Here is a 14,698-nt window from a genome sequence, read left to right on the forward strand (position 1 = left end):
ACCACAGTGCTGACAAGAAGAAGCTGCCAAGGAGAAGCACACGGCACATCCACCGCCCAGGACCCAAGAAAGCTGTGAGTGGAGGACTGCCTAGCGGAGGCAAGCCCTGGGCCCTGTGAAACCTCCCCTGCTTGCCTGGGCGAGGTCAGTGGATGGACAGCGGCTGCCCAGGCTCCAGGCAAGGTCCCAGCAGGACCTCTCTCCCTCAACTGCCCTTGGGGGCAGAGCCAGCATAACCAGCCATGTGGAGCTGGGACCTGCTCTGGGTCAGCTCTGCCCAGGGCCCCACCTCGACCCTCTCTAAGCCTCTGCGGGCCAGGAGCCAGGGCTGTGTCCACGCCTGCTCAGAGCCCAGCGCCCCAGGCAGCTGGGCTGTGGGCAGCTGACAGCAGTAAGGCCTGGGCAGGTCCAGAGGCCCCAGGGGGTGTGGAGCAGGGCCGGGGGGTCTGCCAAAGCCACAGAGTGGCTCCTCTAAAGAGGAGGAGGGGGCTGCCCTGACTTACCCAGCCCACAGCTGCTCCCCAGGGGACAGTAATGGGGCGTAACAGGAGTCCCTGCCAAGGCGGGTGGCGGCCTAGGTGCTCACCCACTGGGGGAGGTGAGGAAACGCAGCAACTATGCGACCCACTGCCAAGCAGTGGCAGCCACCAGCACCCCTGGGGGAAGCACCTAGCTGAGAGGCAGGGGACAGCTCTGCCTTGACCCACGTGTCTGCTGTGCACAGACTCCGGACACAGGACATTGGCCGGGGCGGGGCGGGGCGGCGCGGCCCACCCCACCCACCCGCGCCGCACGATGCCCTATTAAGGACATGACTATGGGGCTCCGCCGAGCGCGCTGCCTCTTCCTCGGGCGCCGGCGGCCGCGCGGGTCGAGCGAGGCTGGCGGCGGGGGGCGGGGCTGGGCTCCGATCGGGACGACTACCGCGGACGAGGTGTCAGAGGCCGGACTGTCCGGCCGGAGGACCTGTCAGGGCCGGCCAGACGGCAGGCAGCCCGCAGAGGGGGCGGGGGCGCCGTACCTTTGTACTTCTCCCGCACCTCCTCGTAGGCCTGGATGAAGTCCTGCTCGTTGGGCGGCGGACCAGGCGGCAGCAGGGCGGCCATGCCGGCGGCAGGCGCGGGACACGGCGGGGCGCTGCGGCGCAGAGCGAGCCTCCTGCCCCCGGCGGCCACTCGGTCCCTGCGGCCGCGCGCGCCGCTTAAAGGGGCCGCCCCCGCCCCGCCCCGCACCCAGGATGCCCCACGGGCGGGCGGGGCCCGGGGGAGAGGTGGCAGCGCGCCCGGGCGCCTCCCGGCGTCGGCTCGGCAGCCGCAGCGGAGCGGGCTGGGAGGCTACGAGTCTGCGTCTCGCGCCCGTCCCGGCGGGCGCACACCCCCTCCCAGCCCTAGTCGCCGGCCCGCCGACAGCCCGAGTTCTTCGCGCCCGGTCCTGCAGGGGCCCCCTCCCTCCCCAGCCGCGAGCCCTCCGCCACCCTGCCAGACCCAGGGACCTCACCTGGCCGTCCCCCCCCCCCACTTTCTGCTCCAACCGCCGCTACCTAGGATCCTTCTATTGCAACCTGGGAGGTAGAGTGGGCATCTTCAATATGAAACCCTTACACACAAAAACTTAACTACGAATAAAAGGACTGAAATAGGGAATTTACAGAGAAAAAATGATTGGTTAAAAAAAAAAGACAAATTATTTGCCACCCATCAGACTGGCAATCCCCCATCTCCCAGGGTTGAGAAATGCCCTCTCCAGAATGCCCCCGGCAATGATCCTCTAACTGGAAATGCCGCAAAAACTGTGGCCAGAAGCCCCACTTCCAGGGGGTCACCAGGCGCACACAAAGAGCGCCCGCAGGGCCTCATAGTGAAGAGGGTCCAGGGCTGCGGGAGGACATTCAGGGCTCACTTTCATGTGAGGGAAAAAGAACCTCCTCCTTTAACATCCGGATGTGACATGTGAAAAGGACTGGCGGTCCTGTGCCATGTCCACACCGGCTCCCGGGGGTGGGGCAGACGGTGAGGTTTCCCTTCACGCTGTCCCGCTCCCCTGCGTCCCCACAAGCTGTTGCTCGTGCTTCCACCCACAAAGTTCCTTGCTGCCCACGCCACCATCCTCGCCCAGCACTGGGCTTCCAGGCCTCTTCCCACGCACCTCGGTCCACCCTCCCGGTCTCCTGCAGGGCCAGCCCATCCCCCAGACCCTCATCATCATTCTGTCCTAGCCGACGGGGCAGGGTCAGTAGCCCACAGACTGATCCAGAGACCCTCAGCTGGCTCCTCCCTTCCCAGCGCGCCCTGCCCAATAGCCTCAAGCCCTAGGTCACCTACTTCCCAAAGGGAGGAGCCACTGTCCAGCTGCCAGCCCGACACTGTCAGGGGCCTTGCATTGGGCCTTCCCCATCCTCCCCGCAAGAATGGCAGCTACTAGAGGGCAAGGCCGGACCCTGGCTCAGGGAGGGGCTGGGGCTCTCGCCAACCAGGTGGCCCCTCCTGTCCTGCTCCTATATGCTTCTACCCAACCCACCCCCATGGTGGCAGCCAAGACCAGGGGCCTCGAAGGCGGCTTTGCCCCAGGATCCCAAGAAAGTGTCATCATCACATCTGGGCACTGGACCCTTGTCCTGAGACCAATGATGGTGCCACCTCAGCAAGCTCAACCTCAGGCCTCATGCAGCTGACCGGGTGGAGCCAGCAGGTGGCGCTGTGCTGTCTGCAACCACCTGGGACAGGAGAGGCCCCCTCTGACCCGCAGATCACCCTCACGTCTCTCATCCCAGTCCTATACCTGCACGGAGCACATAGCACGTGCTCAGTCAACAAGCAAACGTTTATGAATTGGACAGACGAAGCTCTTCAGCGTCGTTACCTGCAATGCGGATGACTGCCCGCTCGGCGGGGTCCAAGACACTCCCATTCCCCCCAGGGCCACCTCCGCTTAGCCGGCTCCGCTGTGTTTTCTCCAGGTTCCAGGGCAGTGTGTCCCCAGGGCTGGGCGAGCCACTGCCTCCGTTGGAGCCATCCTCAACCACTGCCCGAACTTCGTGGTCCTCGCCCGACATGGCCTCCTGGAGAGGGAGCGGGGGGGTGTGTGTCACACCACCGTGTATGGGGAGGATACTGCATACTGACCCACCACATTCTTAACCTAAACATGGACCCCATCCCATCCACCCTGTCATCTGGACACGGACACCCACACCGCTCCTATGTCCCGCTTCATCTACATACTGAACCCCGACCCTCTCAACCCAGACACGGACAACCCTTTGCAGCCATCCACAGCTGGCCTCACCCCCTCCAGCTCATTCCTCCGATACCCACACGGTGACCCCCCCCCCAAGACATTGACCTCACTCCCTCCAGTCTATCACTGGGACAGTGATACCCCCCACCCCCCAACATTCACTGCCACTCCCTTCTCTTAGTCACCCAAACACTGACCCCTCCACGCTGTCACCCAGGGGTTCACGCAATCAGAGGACACTGATCCCCGCTCCACCCCGTCACTCGGACACTGGCCTCCGATCCCTCCATCCCAAACCTGGACCCCATCTCCTCTCCTCCTCGAGTCAGCAAGCAAGCCAGGCCACGAGGAACCACTGGCTGCTGCCCCTGCCTTCAGCGGCCTTCAGGGAAGGACCCAGACCCCGCATCTCGCACACTGGCTCTACCTCCAAGCTGTCTGAGCCAATAGCGCTCCCCGTCGCCTTACCCCACCCCAGCCCCAGCGCAGGCCCACCTCGGTCTCCGCAGTGAAGGCCTATAAATAGCCAGAGCCGCATCAGCGTGGGCCGCGGGAGCTCTGCTGCGGCAAGGCTGGGTGGGAGCCTGGGCTGCCCCTCCAGCGGCCCACCCTGCGCGGCACGCACACCGCACCGCGGAGCTGCCGAAGGGCACCCACACCCGCGCGTGCACGCCCCTCAGCTCCCGGGCCCCACAAGCGCTGGCGTGCAGGAGGTGAATGGGGCTCTGTCCCGGCGGGGCCGGGCTGGCGCGGGGGCACAATGTGGGCTCTGTGCCTCCGTCCCTAGGCTAAGGGCTGGGGAGGAGACGGCGGGCACCGAGCTGGGGGCCACCCTGCCCCGCCCCCTACAGCCCGTCCGCAAGGCGCCTCCGCTCCAGCCCCCCGCCCGGCGCCCCACCGCCCGGCGCCCCACCCCATCCGCCTTTCCTGCCCACACCCCGGGCACCGCCCGTCCAGTTCCGCAGTCTCCGAGCGCGGAGGTGGCGTCCTCCCGAGGGAGGATGGGCAGCGACGCAGCCTCTGGTTCCGCGATGCCTGCGGAGGGAGAGCCCCTACCCCACCCTGCGGCTCCCGCCCGCCGCGCGCCTCTCTGTCCCGGCCCCGGTCTTACGTGCCCGGTGGCTCAGCTCCGCTAGGCTCGGCCAGTGCGGCCGGACGGCTGGTACCGGGAGAGCTGCGCAGGCTGCGCGGGCGGGGCGAGTTCGGAGCCCCGCCCCGGCCGCGAACCGAGCGCCGCCCGTGCGGCCCCTGCGTCCTAGTGCGCGCGGGGCCAGAGCGCGAGCGCGGCTTCTCCCGGGTACCGTCCCCCGCGCGCACCCCCACCGCCCGGCACGGCCCCCTCCCCGCGCGCAGAGGGCGGGGCGGTCGGCAAGGAGACGTCGTTAGGGGAGCCGAGCGTGCGTGACACCAAGGCGACGCGGGGTCGCTCGGGTGCGCGCCGGGTCCGGTCACTGCCGGCTGCCCAGGGCCGCCCCAAAGCACCAGCGGACTCTGCGCCGCGGCCCCCGCCCCTAGCCACCCCCTCAAACAGGTCGGACCCGAAGCTCGCAGGTTTCCCCCGCCTGGTTTCACGTACACATTTATTCAAACAACACAGTCGCGCTCGGGCGAGGGCCGGCCCCCCTCCTCCTGGGCTCTGCTGACCCCTGGTGGTTGGGCCGGCCCGGGGGTGGGGGGCGCGGGGAACCCTGCCCAAGCCCTCCCCGTCCGGCCGCCCCTATGGGCACCACTGCAGGAGGCAGGGGCGCCCCCGGGGGCAGCTCGGGCGGGGGAGGGGGCGTTGGGGCTGTGCGGAGCGGGGAGCCTGGGGAGCAGGAGGCCAGCGGCTGGGCCGAGGGGGCGGGGCCTCTAGGGTTAGGTGGCTGAGGAGTTGCTCAAGAGCCCAGGGGGGTCTCCACGGGGAGACCCGGACATGTGCTTGCAAGTGATGAGGTGGGTGGGCAGCGCCTGGGTGTCGTGAAAGATGACGAAGATGCTGGGCCGGGGGAGGCAGTCCACCGCGCTGTCGTAGCGCAGGAGCGCGTGGCCGGGGGGCCGCGGGGGGGGTGCCCGCAGCCCGCGGCGGCCCTGCCCGTAGTCGCCGGTCAGCACCCGCGCCACGAACACGGCCTTGTGGCCCTCGGAGTCGGGGGGCGAGTAGCGGTCCAGCACCGACAGGGAGGCGTGCTTGGCGAAGTACACGCCCTGTCCGTAGAGCGTTCCTGCGCGGGGGAGGCACGGGGGTCAGGGTGGTTACGGTGGGCAGAGACCGCGCCCCTTCAGGGCCCCAGGCCTCACCGTTGCGGCCGCAAAAGCTGCGGTTGAAGCCGTGCGCGCAGATGTCCGGGACGGTGGCCACCGACGTGCCGTGGTACAGGACCTGCTCGGCCGGCCGCCGGTCACAGCACCGCTCCAGGCGCTCCCGGTGCAGTTCGTACTGCTGCTGCAGCAGCGGGTGCAACACACGCTCCACCTGCGGTTGGCCTTGGTCAGAACCAGGCTATTGTATCCCCTGGGCCACAGGGCACAGGGCTGAGCCCGGAAATCAAGAGCCCTCTCCTGGAGGAGTTCAGGGCCTGGGGAGACCTCACAGCTCCTGTCATGCTCTGCCCAGTAGCAGACATTAGGCGGACATTCGCCACCTCCACGGAGCCCCAAGTGGCGTTGGAGGGCTTCCAGGGGGGTCTGCAGGTAGGCAACCCATCCCCTCACCAGAACCCTGCACCCACAGCCAGGCCTCTGCAGAGAAAAGCTGAGCCCCCCGCCTGCACTGCCCGCAGGACTTCACTCCCAACGCCAGGAGATGCCCCGGACCTCTCAGTGATGGGAGACCAAGATGACCAACCCAGTAGTCAACCGAAGAGGAGCCAACTCAGGGACCCAAAAAGTTTCTAAAGAAATTCTAACTAGTCACTTCAGAGGGATGCAAATGAATATTATATCCATGAAACAAGACGACCTACTGTGAAAAAGAAACAGTGACAATTAGAGAGTTCTTACATTAAGAATGGAATTGCTGAACTGCATCCAGTGGGTGTGGATAATAAGAAGATTATGAAGGTGGAGTTCAGGAAGTGACTCAGTGCAGAGCTAAAGAAAAGAGTTGGGAAGTGTGAGAGGACAGAGGAGGGAGGGGGGAGGAGCTCTAAGATCTGAGTCATAGGAGCTCCACAAGAAGACACCCAACAGGTGATGGGAGCACGTGAGGACGTAGTGGAAGACGGTTCGCCTCAGCTGAAGGCAGCATCTTCAGACGGAGACAACGTGGAAAGGCACCTGCCTGCTGGGAAAACGTCAACCTTCAAAGTGAGTCCAGACGCACGCGTGCACGCGCACACACACACACACACACACACACCCCAAAGTCGACATACAGACGTGGAAAAAAACCTCACGGTTTCATACTGGGGTCCTCACCAGCAATACTGGATGCTAAGAGACCACAGAAGGATTTTTTTTTTCTTGCCTTTCCAAGAACAAAAAATTTTAAAGAGGAAAGAAAAAGTGTTAAGTCTCTCAAAGATCTGAAGGAAAACATATTTTGATCTGGAACCCTATATCCAGCCAAACTATTAATGATGAGCACAAAATGAGGACAGATTAAGGTGTGCAAGAACCAGCTGTGCTGAAGTGAACAGAGATGTCTTAACAAACACATAGCATCTTGTGTTTAAAAAAAATACCAATATCAAATTATAGTTGCAAATTACTTCTAATTGCAAAAGGCAAAATACATTTAAAAGTCCAAAATGTTGACTACACGCTCAAGGAGATACTTTTACTACACAGAAAAAGGTGACAGGGTCACCAAGAGTAAGCCAGCAGCCAAGCACCACAGAGAAAAACGAAGAAAGTAAACAAAATCAAGAGCCATTAATTGGGCTTCCCTGGTGGCACAGTGGTTAAGAATCCGCTGCCAGTGCAGGGGACACGGGTTCAAGCCCTGGTCTGGGAAGATCCCACATGCTGCGGAGCAACTAAGCCCATGCGCCACAGCTACTGAGCCTGCGCTCTAGAGCCCGCGAGCCACAACTACGGAAGCTCACATGCCACAACTACTGAAGCCTGCAGGCCTAGAGCCTGTGCTCCGCAACAAGAGAAGCCACCGCAATGAAAAGCCCGTGCACTGCAACAAAGAGTAGGCTCAGCTCGCTACAACTACAGAAAGCCCACGCACACACCAACAAAGACCCAACGCAGCCTAAAAAATAAATAAGTCTATTAAAAAAAAAAGAGCCATTAGTCATTGAATCCTAGAATATTCTCTTTCATGCAACATGGTTTAAATAACTAGGTTTTTCATTTCCCCCTTTCCTCTCTGGTCCAGTGGTAAATATTTTTTCATCGTCGTTATATATCGATCAACCTATGGCCCAAGTATGGAGCTTCTTGCTTGCAATAGAAGCATGCCATGCAGAATAGAAGATGACGTTTGTTTGTCAACCTTGCCAACTTAAAAATAATGTCACTGGCCAAACTGTGAGATGGAAGAGGGAGGAGGAGGTGAAAGGGGGGAAGGGAAGCCCATTCTCCTGATCTTCCGTGCAGGGAGGCCAGAAACAGTCTCTAAAATCGTTAAGTGGAAAAAAGACTCCAGTGTACCACGTAAAGTCACAAAGGTCCTGCTAGAAGAATCGAGCGCATGTGACTAACAGAGCCTCAGGAGGAGCGCGGGGCGTTCTCCTCTCTCCAAGTGCACAAGTGACAGCTGCTAAGTCCACCCAGAGTTACAGTGGTCACCCCAGGAAAGTGGTGGTGGTGGTGCTGGTGGCGGACTGGGCCCGGTCTGGGAAAGGCTGAGGGTCTGCATATCTGACCAGATCCGGGTTGCTATTGCTGCTCACCGCCCCCTGCCCCCAGGCCCGCCCACCCACAAGTTGGTGCATCAAGAGGGCCAGCTGGCTTCACCCGCACCCTGAGCCCAGCTCTCCACAGCCCCGAGATTCCTTCCCCCGAGCTGGAAGCACTCAGCCCTGCACTCTGCTCCAGCTCCTCTCTGCCCCCTCGCTTCCACAGCCAGCTCATTTCAGCCTGGCCCAGCTCTCAGCTCCCAGTCACTCTCCACCCCTGCCTGGCACACAGCCCCTCCTCAGTCCTTCCTTCTGGCCCTGCAGGCACGCTGGCCCTCGCTGCCTCCAGCGCCCCGCCTCTGCTTCCCACGCCTGCGTGGCCAGGGCTCACTGGGGCTCCCAGAGCTTCATTCGGGTCCCCCACCCGTGGTGCCCAGCCCTTCCCGCAACCCAACCGTGCTCAGAGTTGCCACGTTCAACAAGTGAAAATGTAGAAGGTCTGTGTCTTTATTCCTGTTACGCAGACCTACTTGAGAACGGACTTGAGGACATGGGGAGGGGGAAGGGTAAGCTGTGTGACAAAGCGAGAGAGTGGCATGGACATATACACACTACCAAACGTAAAATAGATAGCTAGTGGGAAGCAGCCGCATAGCACAGGGAGATCAGCTCGGTGCTTTGTGACCACCTAGAGGGGTGGGATAGGGAGGGTAGGAGGGAGGGAGACGCAAGAGGGAAAAGATATGGGAACATATGTATATGTATAACTTTGTTATAAAGCAGAAACTAATAAAAAAAAAAAAGAAAAAGAAAATGTAGGAGGAGGCTGCCTCGCTGCAGCCAGCCCTCTTCCTGCTGGAGCAGACCCCTTGGGAGGCAGACGGGCCCCAGAACAGCACCCAGAACAACTGGTGGAATGAGTCATCCTCACAGCAGCCACGAGGTGGCATCACCACCCCATGTTCTAGAGGAAGAAACTGTCGCTGGCATCGGGCTGCAACCGGCGAGGTGGGGACCTGTGCTGGGACCCCCTAAGCTCTACAACCTTCTGTCTCCCTGGCCGCACACTCGTGAACACCCTTCGGGGAGGCAACAGGGCTGCGGAGCCCTGGTGCTCCCCTGCCCCCGACAGCTTTCAGCCTGCTGGGCAGCTTCTGGCCAGCCGATCCTGACGTAGGCAAGTGATAGCCCACAGACTCTGCGAGGCAAAGATGGTGCCAGGAGCCCAGGAGGCCAGAGGCTGGCAAGGCAGGGCACGGACTCACCTGGACAACACGGATCCTGCCGTGGGCAGCGTCCAGTGTGGCGCAGAAGGCCTGCACTACCGTCTGGAACTCACTGCTGCTCTCGGCCACACGCTCCAGCCTGCCCAAGGGCTCCCTCGGCCTCTGCTGTGGCACTGACACACAGGGAGAAAGGGGGTGCGGGCCACGCCTGGGGCACCGGTCCACCCTGCCCTCCCCCGTGTGGGCTGCAGACTCACAAGTGGGGCCCGAAGCCGCCAAGGGAAAGGCCAAGCTCTGATCCCGGGGGCCAGCCCGCAGCGCTGCTAAGTGGCGGGCCGCACGGGTGGGCTGGGTCCCAAAGCCACGGAAGACGGTGCGGTCACCACGAAGGGCAACGCTCACGCCGTGGCGCCGCTCCAGGCGGGTGCACAGCTCCACGGGCAGCACGCAGCCCTGGGGCCCCACCGTCTCCTCCCGGAGGTGCACCTCCAAGGCCGCCTCTAGGGCCCGGTCCAGCTCATCCATATCCTGCTCAAAGGCCGCATGCACCTCCAGCTGGGCCCAGCTACCAGGCCCCCCACCCCGGAGCTCCTGTTCTTCCTCCAGCGGGGGTGGCTCCAGCAGGGAGAGGGCCAGGGCCCGCTGCAGCGCCACAGCCTCCTCCCGCTCGGCCACCTGGCCTTGTGGCTCCAGTGAGTGGTAGAGAGCCAGCTGCAGCTCGGCCTTCTCCTCCAGCCGCCTAGGCGCCCCAGTGCTGGGGGCCACGGGCCCCTCCCCAGCCCTGGGAGTCTTCTCCTCTGGCTGCCTCTCAGGCTCCTCCTCCCCCAGCTCCAGTGGCAGCCAGTCTTCCCCGTCCAGGCCCTCCAGGGCGGCCAGCAGCTCTCGGACCTCCTCTGGGGACAGGGAGAGGCACCGGGTCAGGGGTCAAGTCCAGCCAGGATGGGGCTGAAGGAGAGGACTAGTCAGGGGACGGGTGGAAGATAGAGAGGGGGTTAGAGGGTATACGGTCACAGGGCAGAGCAGCAGAGGGTGAGGCCAAGAAAGGGCCGCAGGATGTGCCAGGGCCCCCAGGGAGCCCTACCTAGGCTCATATTCTCCTGGTCACCGTCTGTATTGTCTGGAGGCCACAGGGTGTGGGAGTAGCCAGGGAGGGCCTGTAGAGCCTCAGTGGGGTCCACCTGTTGGGAAAGAATGCCAATACCCCCCAGACACATACCCCTCCCAGGCCTCTGAACAAGGGTAGAAGAGGTACGGGGGGCTGAGGAATGAAAGAGGGGAGGGGAGGGGAGGGGAGGGGAGGGCTCCATGTCTACCTCTCCCGGGTCTGCGTCTAGGGCAGCCCTAGCCAGACGTTCTGTCCCGAAGACGCACTGGAACTGGGCCTCCAGCCCCCGCAGAAGGTGCTGCCCCTCTGGGCTCAGCAGGAACCTGGAACTGCCTGGGTGCTTCAGGCTCAGGAAGTGGCAGCTAACGCTGCCCAGCAGACTTTGCAGAAACTCCTCGGCTGCCTGGCATGGGGCCAGGGCTCCGCAGAGCTGCAGGACCACGGGGCGGGGTGAGGAGGAGCAGTTGGCAGGCTTAGGGCACAGGAGAGGCACCCAGAGCCCCCAGTAGTAGAGATGAGGAATCCTCAGGGGTCGCTTACCCGAAATCCAGTCACATCTGATCCCTCGAGTGGGAAGAGGGCGACGTCTCCCAGGCCAGCAAGAAGGTCCTCGTGATAGAGTTGAATGAAGCGCATTGCTCCTGGCTCCATCGGCAGCACTGTCTCCACCAGGCCCTCCTGCCGCGGTGACCCCACAGGGCCCAGGCCCACTGACACCACCTGCTCCAGAGACCCCACGGCAATCTCCGCTGGGCCTGGAGACCCCGTAGGCCCTGGGCTCACCAGCCCCTCCTGTTCTGAAGACCCCATGGGACCGGAGCTGACTGGCCTGGCCTGTCCCAGAGGGGACCTGTCCCAGAGAGGCCCTGTCCTCAGCGAGGCTCCTGCTTGCCCCGGTGCCTCCTCAGAGCCCAATGTCACATTCCCCGTACAATTCTGTGCCCTTGCTGGCCCTCCAGCCTCTAGTACAGCATGCTTCGGGGCCGCAGGCCCCAACTCGGCCAAGCGGCCCCCTCCACTGGTGCGCTCGCTGAGCTCCTCGGGCTCCAGGACATCGTAGTGGGGGACAAGGCTCAGCTCTGAACCCTGCAGCTGGTGGGCCCGCTGCAGCACCCGTTCGGCCACTTGGAGGAAGGGAAAGGACAGAAGTCGTCAGGACCCAAGGCATGGGGGGTGGGCCGCCCTGTCCAGCCCCACTCACCCTGCCACTGCCGGAAGGAAGCGATGGTGCCCAGGTGCCCTGGCAGGCTGCGCACGCCCTCCAGGGGCCCCCCGCCACTGCGGCGCTCATTCTCCAGGTACAGCTCCAGCAGCATCAGGTCTGCAGGGGGGTTGGCCCCCACGACACGCACCGCCCGGGCCTGAGGCACCCAGGCCAGGGAGACCTCAGCCCCCTCCAGGCCCAGGGCCTGGGCGTGCTCCTCCAGGACGCGGGCTTCTGTGGGGAGGGTGCACGTCAGCTCGGGGCATCTCCCCTGAAAGGCACGTCTGCCCCAATCCCGTCTCTCACCTGCCTCTGAAAGGGGCTTGGGCAGCTGCACCAGGGCCCGGTCTGGTCGGGGACTGGCCAGGGCATGGCACGGCTGCACTGGCTGTCCTGCGGCACAAAGCAGGGCTTGGACGTACTGCTCCAGGTGCTGGGGTCCCGTGCCAGCAGGCAGTCCTTGGAGCAGTAGGCGCGAAGGGGCGCGTGGTGGGGCTGGCCGCAGGCTCAGCCGAGCACCGTGCAGAGTGTGCTCCTGGGCCAAGACCCTCGCTGCATCTGCAGGCAGGGGGAGGGGGTGTCAGGGTCGGCGGCCGATGGGGGCCCAGGCTGCCCCTTTGCGTGGGTCCCCTCACCTGCAGCCTCCTGGAAGGTGAGGATGCCCCCGCGGCCAAGTCTCTGCCAACTCGACACAGGTCCACCCCCAGAGCTTCGACGGTTCTCGAAGTAGAGCGTGAGCAGCTCATCTGGGACGTCGGGGGGCAGGCCTCTGAGCTCCACGGCTGCCCCCAGCTCCGCCTCTTCCTCGCCCATCATCACAGCCTGGGCCGGAGGAGCAGGTGGGGTAGCAGCCCACAGCCCCGCCTCACCCCTCGCAGGCCCCTGGGCAGCGTTCCCTGGCACCCCCCTCACTGTGGGGCTGGCCCACATCCCGCACTCACGCTCCCCCAGCTGCCTGGGCCACCGCGGCCTAGGTCTTCAGCCGGACTCCTTCCCCTTTGCCCGGAAGCCGAAGGGCTGGGACAAGAAAACAAAAGTGAAACCATCGGAGGGAGGGAGGGGAGTGGCTGCCTCTCAGGTGCTTCCCTTCTCAGGCCCCTCCTGCAGAACTTTCCAGCCCTGCCCCCATCTCCTCAGCCCTCTGCCCAGCCCACCCGCCCCACCTCTCTGACCTCAGCCCAGTGGCTGGCAGGGTGGGGGGGCGTGTCGGCTCGCGGTCCTCCACTCCCACGGGCCCTGCCCTGTGAACCTCAGTACGGCCAGTCGCCCTCGCTGGTAAATCCACACGGCGGACTCGAATCATCGCCCTCCACTCAAGATCTCAAGCCTCCGTGTTACCCTCCCCCACTGCACGCACACCTTGGGGCTCTGGCCGGCCTGGCTAAGGCTGGCTTTCAACTCTCCCCAGCAACCTGGGCGACGGCACCCGCACTCACCCTTAAACAACATACAGGGGACCGACCTCCCACCCCGCGAGGGTGGGTCGGCAGCTCCCACTCCTGACCTACGAAAGCTTCCTCCCCGCCTCCCCAGCCTACGCTGTCCTTGGAGGTGGCGGCGGCACCAAGGCTGACCCCAGAAGGGGCTGGTGCTGTGCTCACGGGCCTTGCTGCAGCACATGCCCGTGACAGAGGGGGCGCGGAGCCTCACGCTCGGCTGCACCTTTACAATCCACAGTCCCTCTTGCTGCAGCCGAGTACCCCCCGGCCTGTGCTCCATTGGCTTCCAGCCTCTCAGAGAGTTGTGCCCCCCACTGCTCTCCATCTCGCACCTCCCACTTATCCCTCAACCACTAAAACCCAGCCTCCGGCCCTGCTACTTCTCCAAGGAATTGAGGACCTGTCCAGTCTGTGCCCCGAGCTGTACACCCAGCACCCTGGCTGCCCCCACCCTGATCTGAGCCTCCATCATCTCTTGCCTGGATCACTACTCTGACCTCTTAACTGATCTCTCTCTGCCACTCCTGCCCACTCGCACTGTCCATCCTCAACAGAGGGCAGGGTGAGCCTTATAAGTGGCACCGACAGCCGCTACAGCTGGGTCCACAGTAAAGCCAAAGTCCTTTGGAGGACCTGCCAGGCTGGACTGATCGGGCCCCAGTCCCTTCTGCCGCATCCCCCCTGCATCCCCCATCCTCCATCATCCGGTGCAGCAGACCCTCCCTCCCCGATGCCCTTGCTGGCCCTTCCCTCTTCCCAGACCAGCCTCTCCTACAGAGCCACCTGGCCTGATTCACCTTACCAGGTTCTTGGTGGCAGATTCAAGTTGAACCTAAAATTCTTAAGGAACTATGACTTGCACGGGCCCCTCCTAGGGCCCTGGCCTCAACTTAACATTTGTCATTTGTAATTATTTTTCTTAAAAAAGACCCGTCAAATTGTATGAGCTTCTAGTTCTACAAAACCTGAAGTCATCCCTGCCTGCTCTACATTTTCTCCTCTCATGGAACTCATCATCTTCTAACATACTGTATAACTTACTTATTACACCAATCCCTGCTACCACAGGCAGCAGTGTGCTGGAGCAACTCACATCATGACTACATTGTTCAATTTTCAGGAATCTTTGTGAATCAGTTGTTAAACTGGTGGTCGCTTGAAATCAGCCACGATGGGGTATTGATATGAAGGACAAGTGCAAAGGTACAGATCAGGGTTTCCCATCCCTGGGGCCCGCCGTTCAACGATGAACCAGCACACCAGCTGCACGGGACAGAGCCTCTTCCCAATCACTGCTGGGCCTGGGAGAGGCCACTATCCAAAAGGCCGGAAAGGACAATAAGATTCCTAGGCCCCAGGTGGAGAGGCACTCCTGCAGAGGGCTCCAGACCACGTGGCAGGGATGTCCCTGGAGGTGGCAGGCAGCACTTCCTCAGGACCGCTGAAGCCGAGGGAATTTAACTTGGCCTCCAGTCCTGGAGCATCTCTAAGCCTCAGCCCCTTAGCAGCGAAACAGGGCTAAGAATGCCACCCTTACAGCTTGTGGTACTGTGATCAAGACAAGTAAGGATAACTGGTCTAGTAGGGACCTGGACCAGTTTCCTAGAGAGGATAGAGCATTTAAACAATTAGGCCTCTTGATTTGGAACAGACTTGGATGAAAGGGGAAGCGGAGTTTTAAGGCCAAGGAGGGATGGAGAGTGCTTGTCAGACTTAGC

At 62.6% G+C, this 14,698-nt stretch overlaps 2 protein-coding genes across 15 annotated transcripts in view; both read right to left on the reverse strand.

Annotated features, from left to right (window-relative positions):
* The window catches only part of PLEC (plectin), a 59,654-nt gene extending 55,216 nt beyond the window's left edge, over window positions 1-4,438 (reverse strand). For 2 of the 6 annotated variants that reach the window (XM_081258497.1, XM_081258494.1), the window contains exons 1-2: window positions 4,349-4,438; window positions 2,860-3,058 (exon numbers count right to left, since the gene is read on the reverse strand). In XM_081258497.1, the coding sequence (XP_081114623.1) occupies window positions 2,860-3,052 (193 nt within the window). In that variant the 5' untranslated portion in view covers window positions 3,053-3,058; window positions 4,349-4,438. Of the gene's footprint in view, window positions 1-1,021; window positions 1,187-2,859; window positions 3,059-3,732; window positions 4,034-4,348 lie in introns of those variants that run through there. The other 4 variants (XM_081258488.1, XM_081258487.1, XM_081258496.1 and 1 more) reach the window with 3 other exon arrangements.
* Window positions 4,439-4,799: 361 nt separating this feature from the next.
* PARP10 (poly(ADP-ribose) polymerase family member 10) overlaps window positions 4,800-14,698 on the reverse strand; it is a 39,379-nt gene continuing 29,480 nt past the window's right edge. For 2 of the 9 annotated variants that reach the window (XM_081258999.1, XM_081259000.1), the window contains exons 2-11: window positions 12,177-12,363; window positions 11,848-12,099; window positions 11,539-11,775; window positions 10,878-11,461; window positions 10,546-10,767; window positions 10,314-10,410; window positions 9,272-10,125; window positions 6,217-6,306; window positions 5,515-5,689; window positions 4,800-5,438 (exon numbers count right to left, since the gene is read on the reverse strand). In XM_081258999.1, the coding sequence (XP_081115125.1) occupies window positions 5,092-5,438; window positions 5,515-5,689; window positions 6,217-6,306; window positions 9,272-10,125; window positions 10,314-10,410; window positions 10,546-10,767; window positions 10,878-11,461; window positions 11,539-11,775; window positions 11,848-12,099; window positions 12,177-12,357 (3,039 nt within the window). In that variant the 5' untranslated portion in view covers window positions 12,358-12,363 and the 3' untranslated portion in view covers window positions 4,800-5,091. Of the gene's footprint in view, window positions 5,439-5,514; window positions 5,690-6,216; window positions 6,307-9,271; window positions 10,126-10,313; window positions 10,411-10,545; window positions 10,768-10,877; window positions 11,462-11,538; window positions 11,776-11,847; window positions 12,100-12,176; window positions 13,629-14,073; window positions 14,094-14,698 lie in introns of those variants that run through there. The other 7 variants (XM_081258996.1, XM_081258995.1, XM_081258997.1 and 4 more) reach the window with 7 other exon arrangements.

Source organism: Mesoplodon bidens, assembly GCF_964165515.1.
Source record: "Mesoplodon bidens genome assembly, chromosome: 16".
In the NCBI taxonomy this organism is placed as follows: Eukaryota; Metazoa; Chordata; class Mammalia; order Artiodactyla; family Ziphiidae; genus Mesoplodon; species Mesoplodon bidens.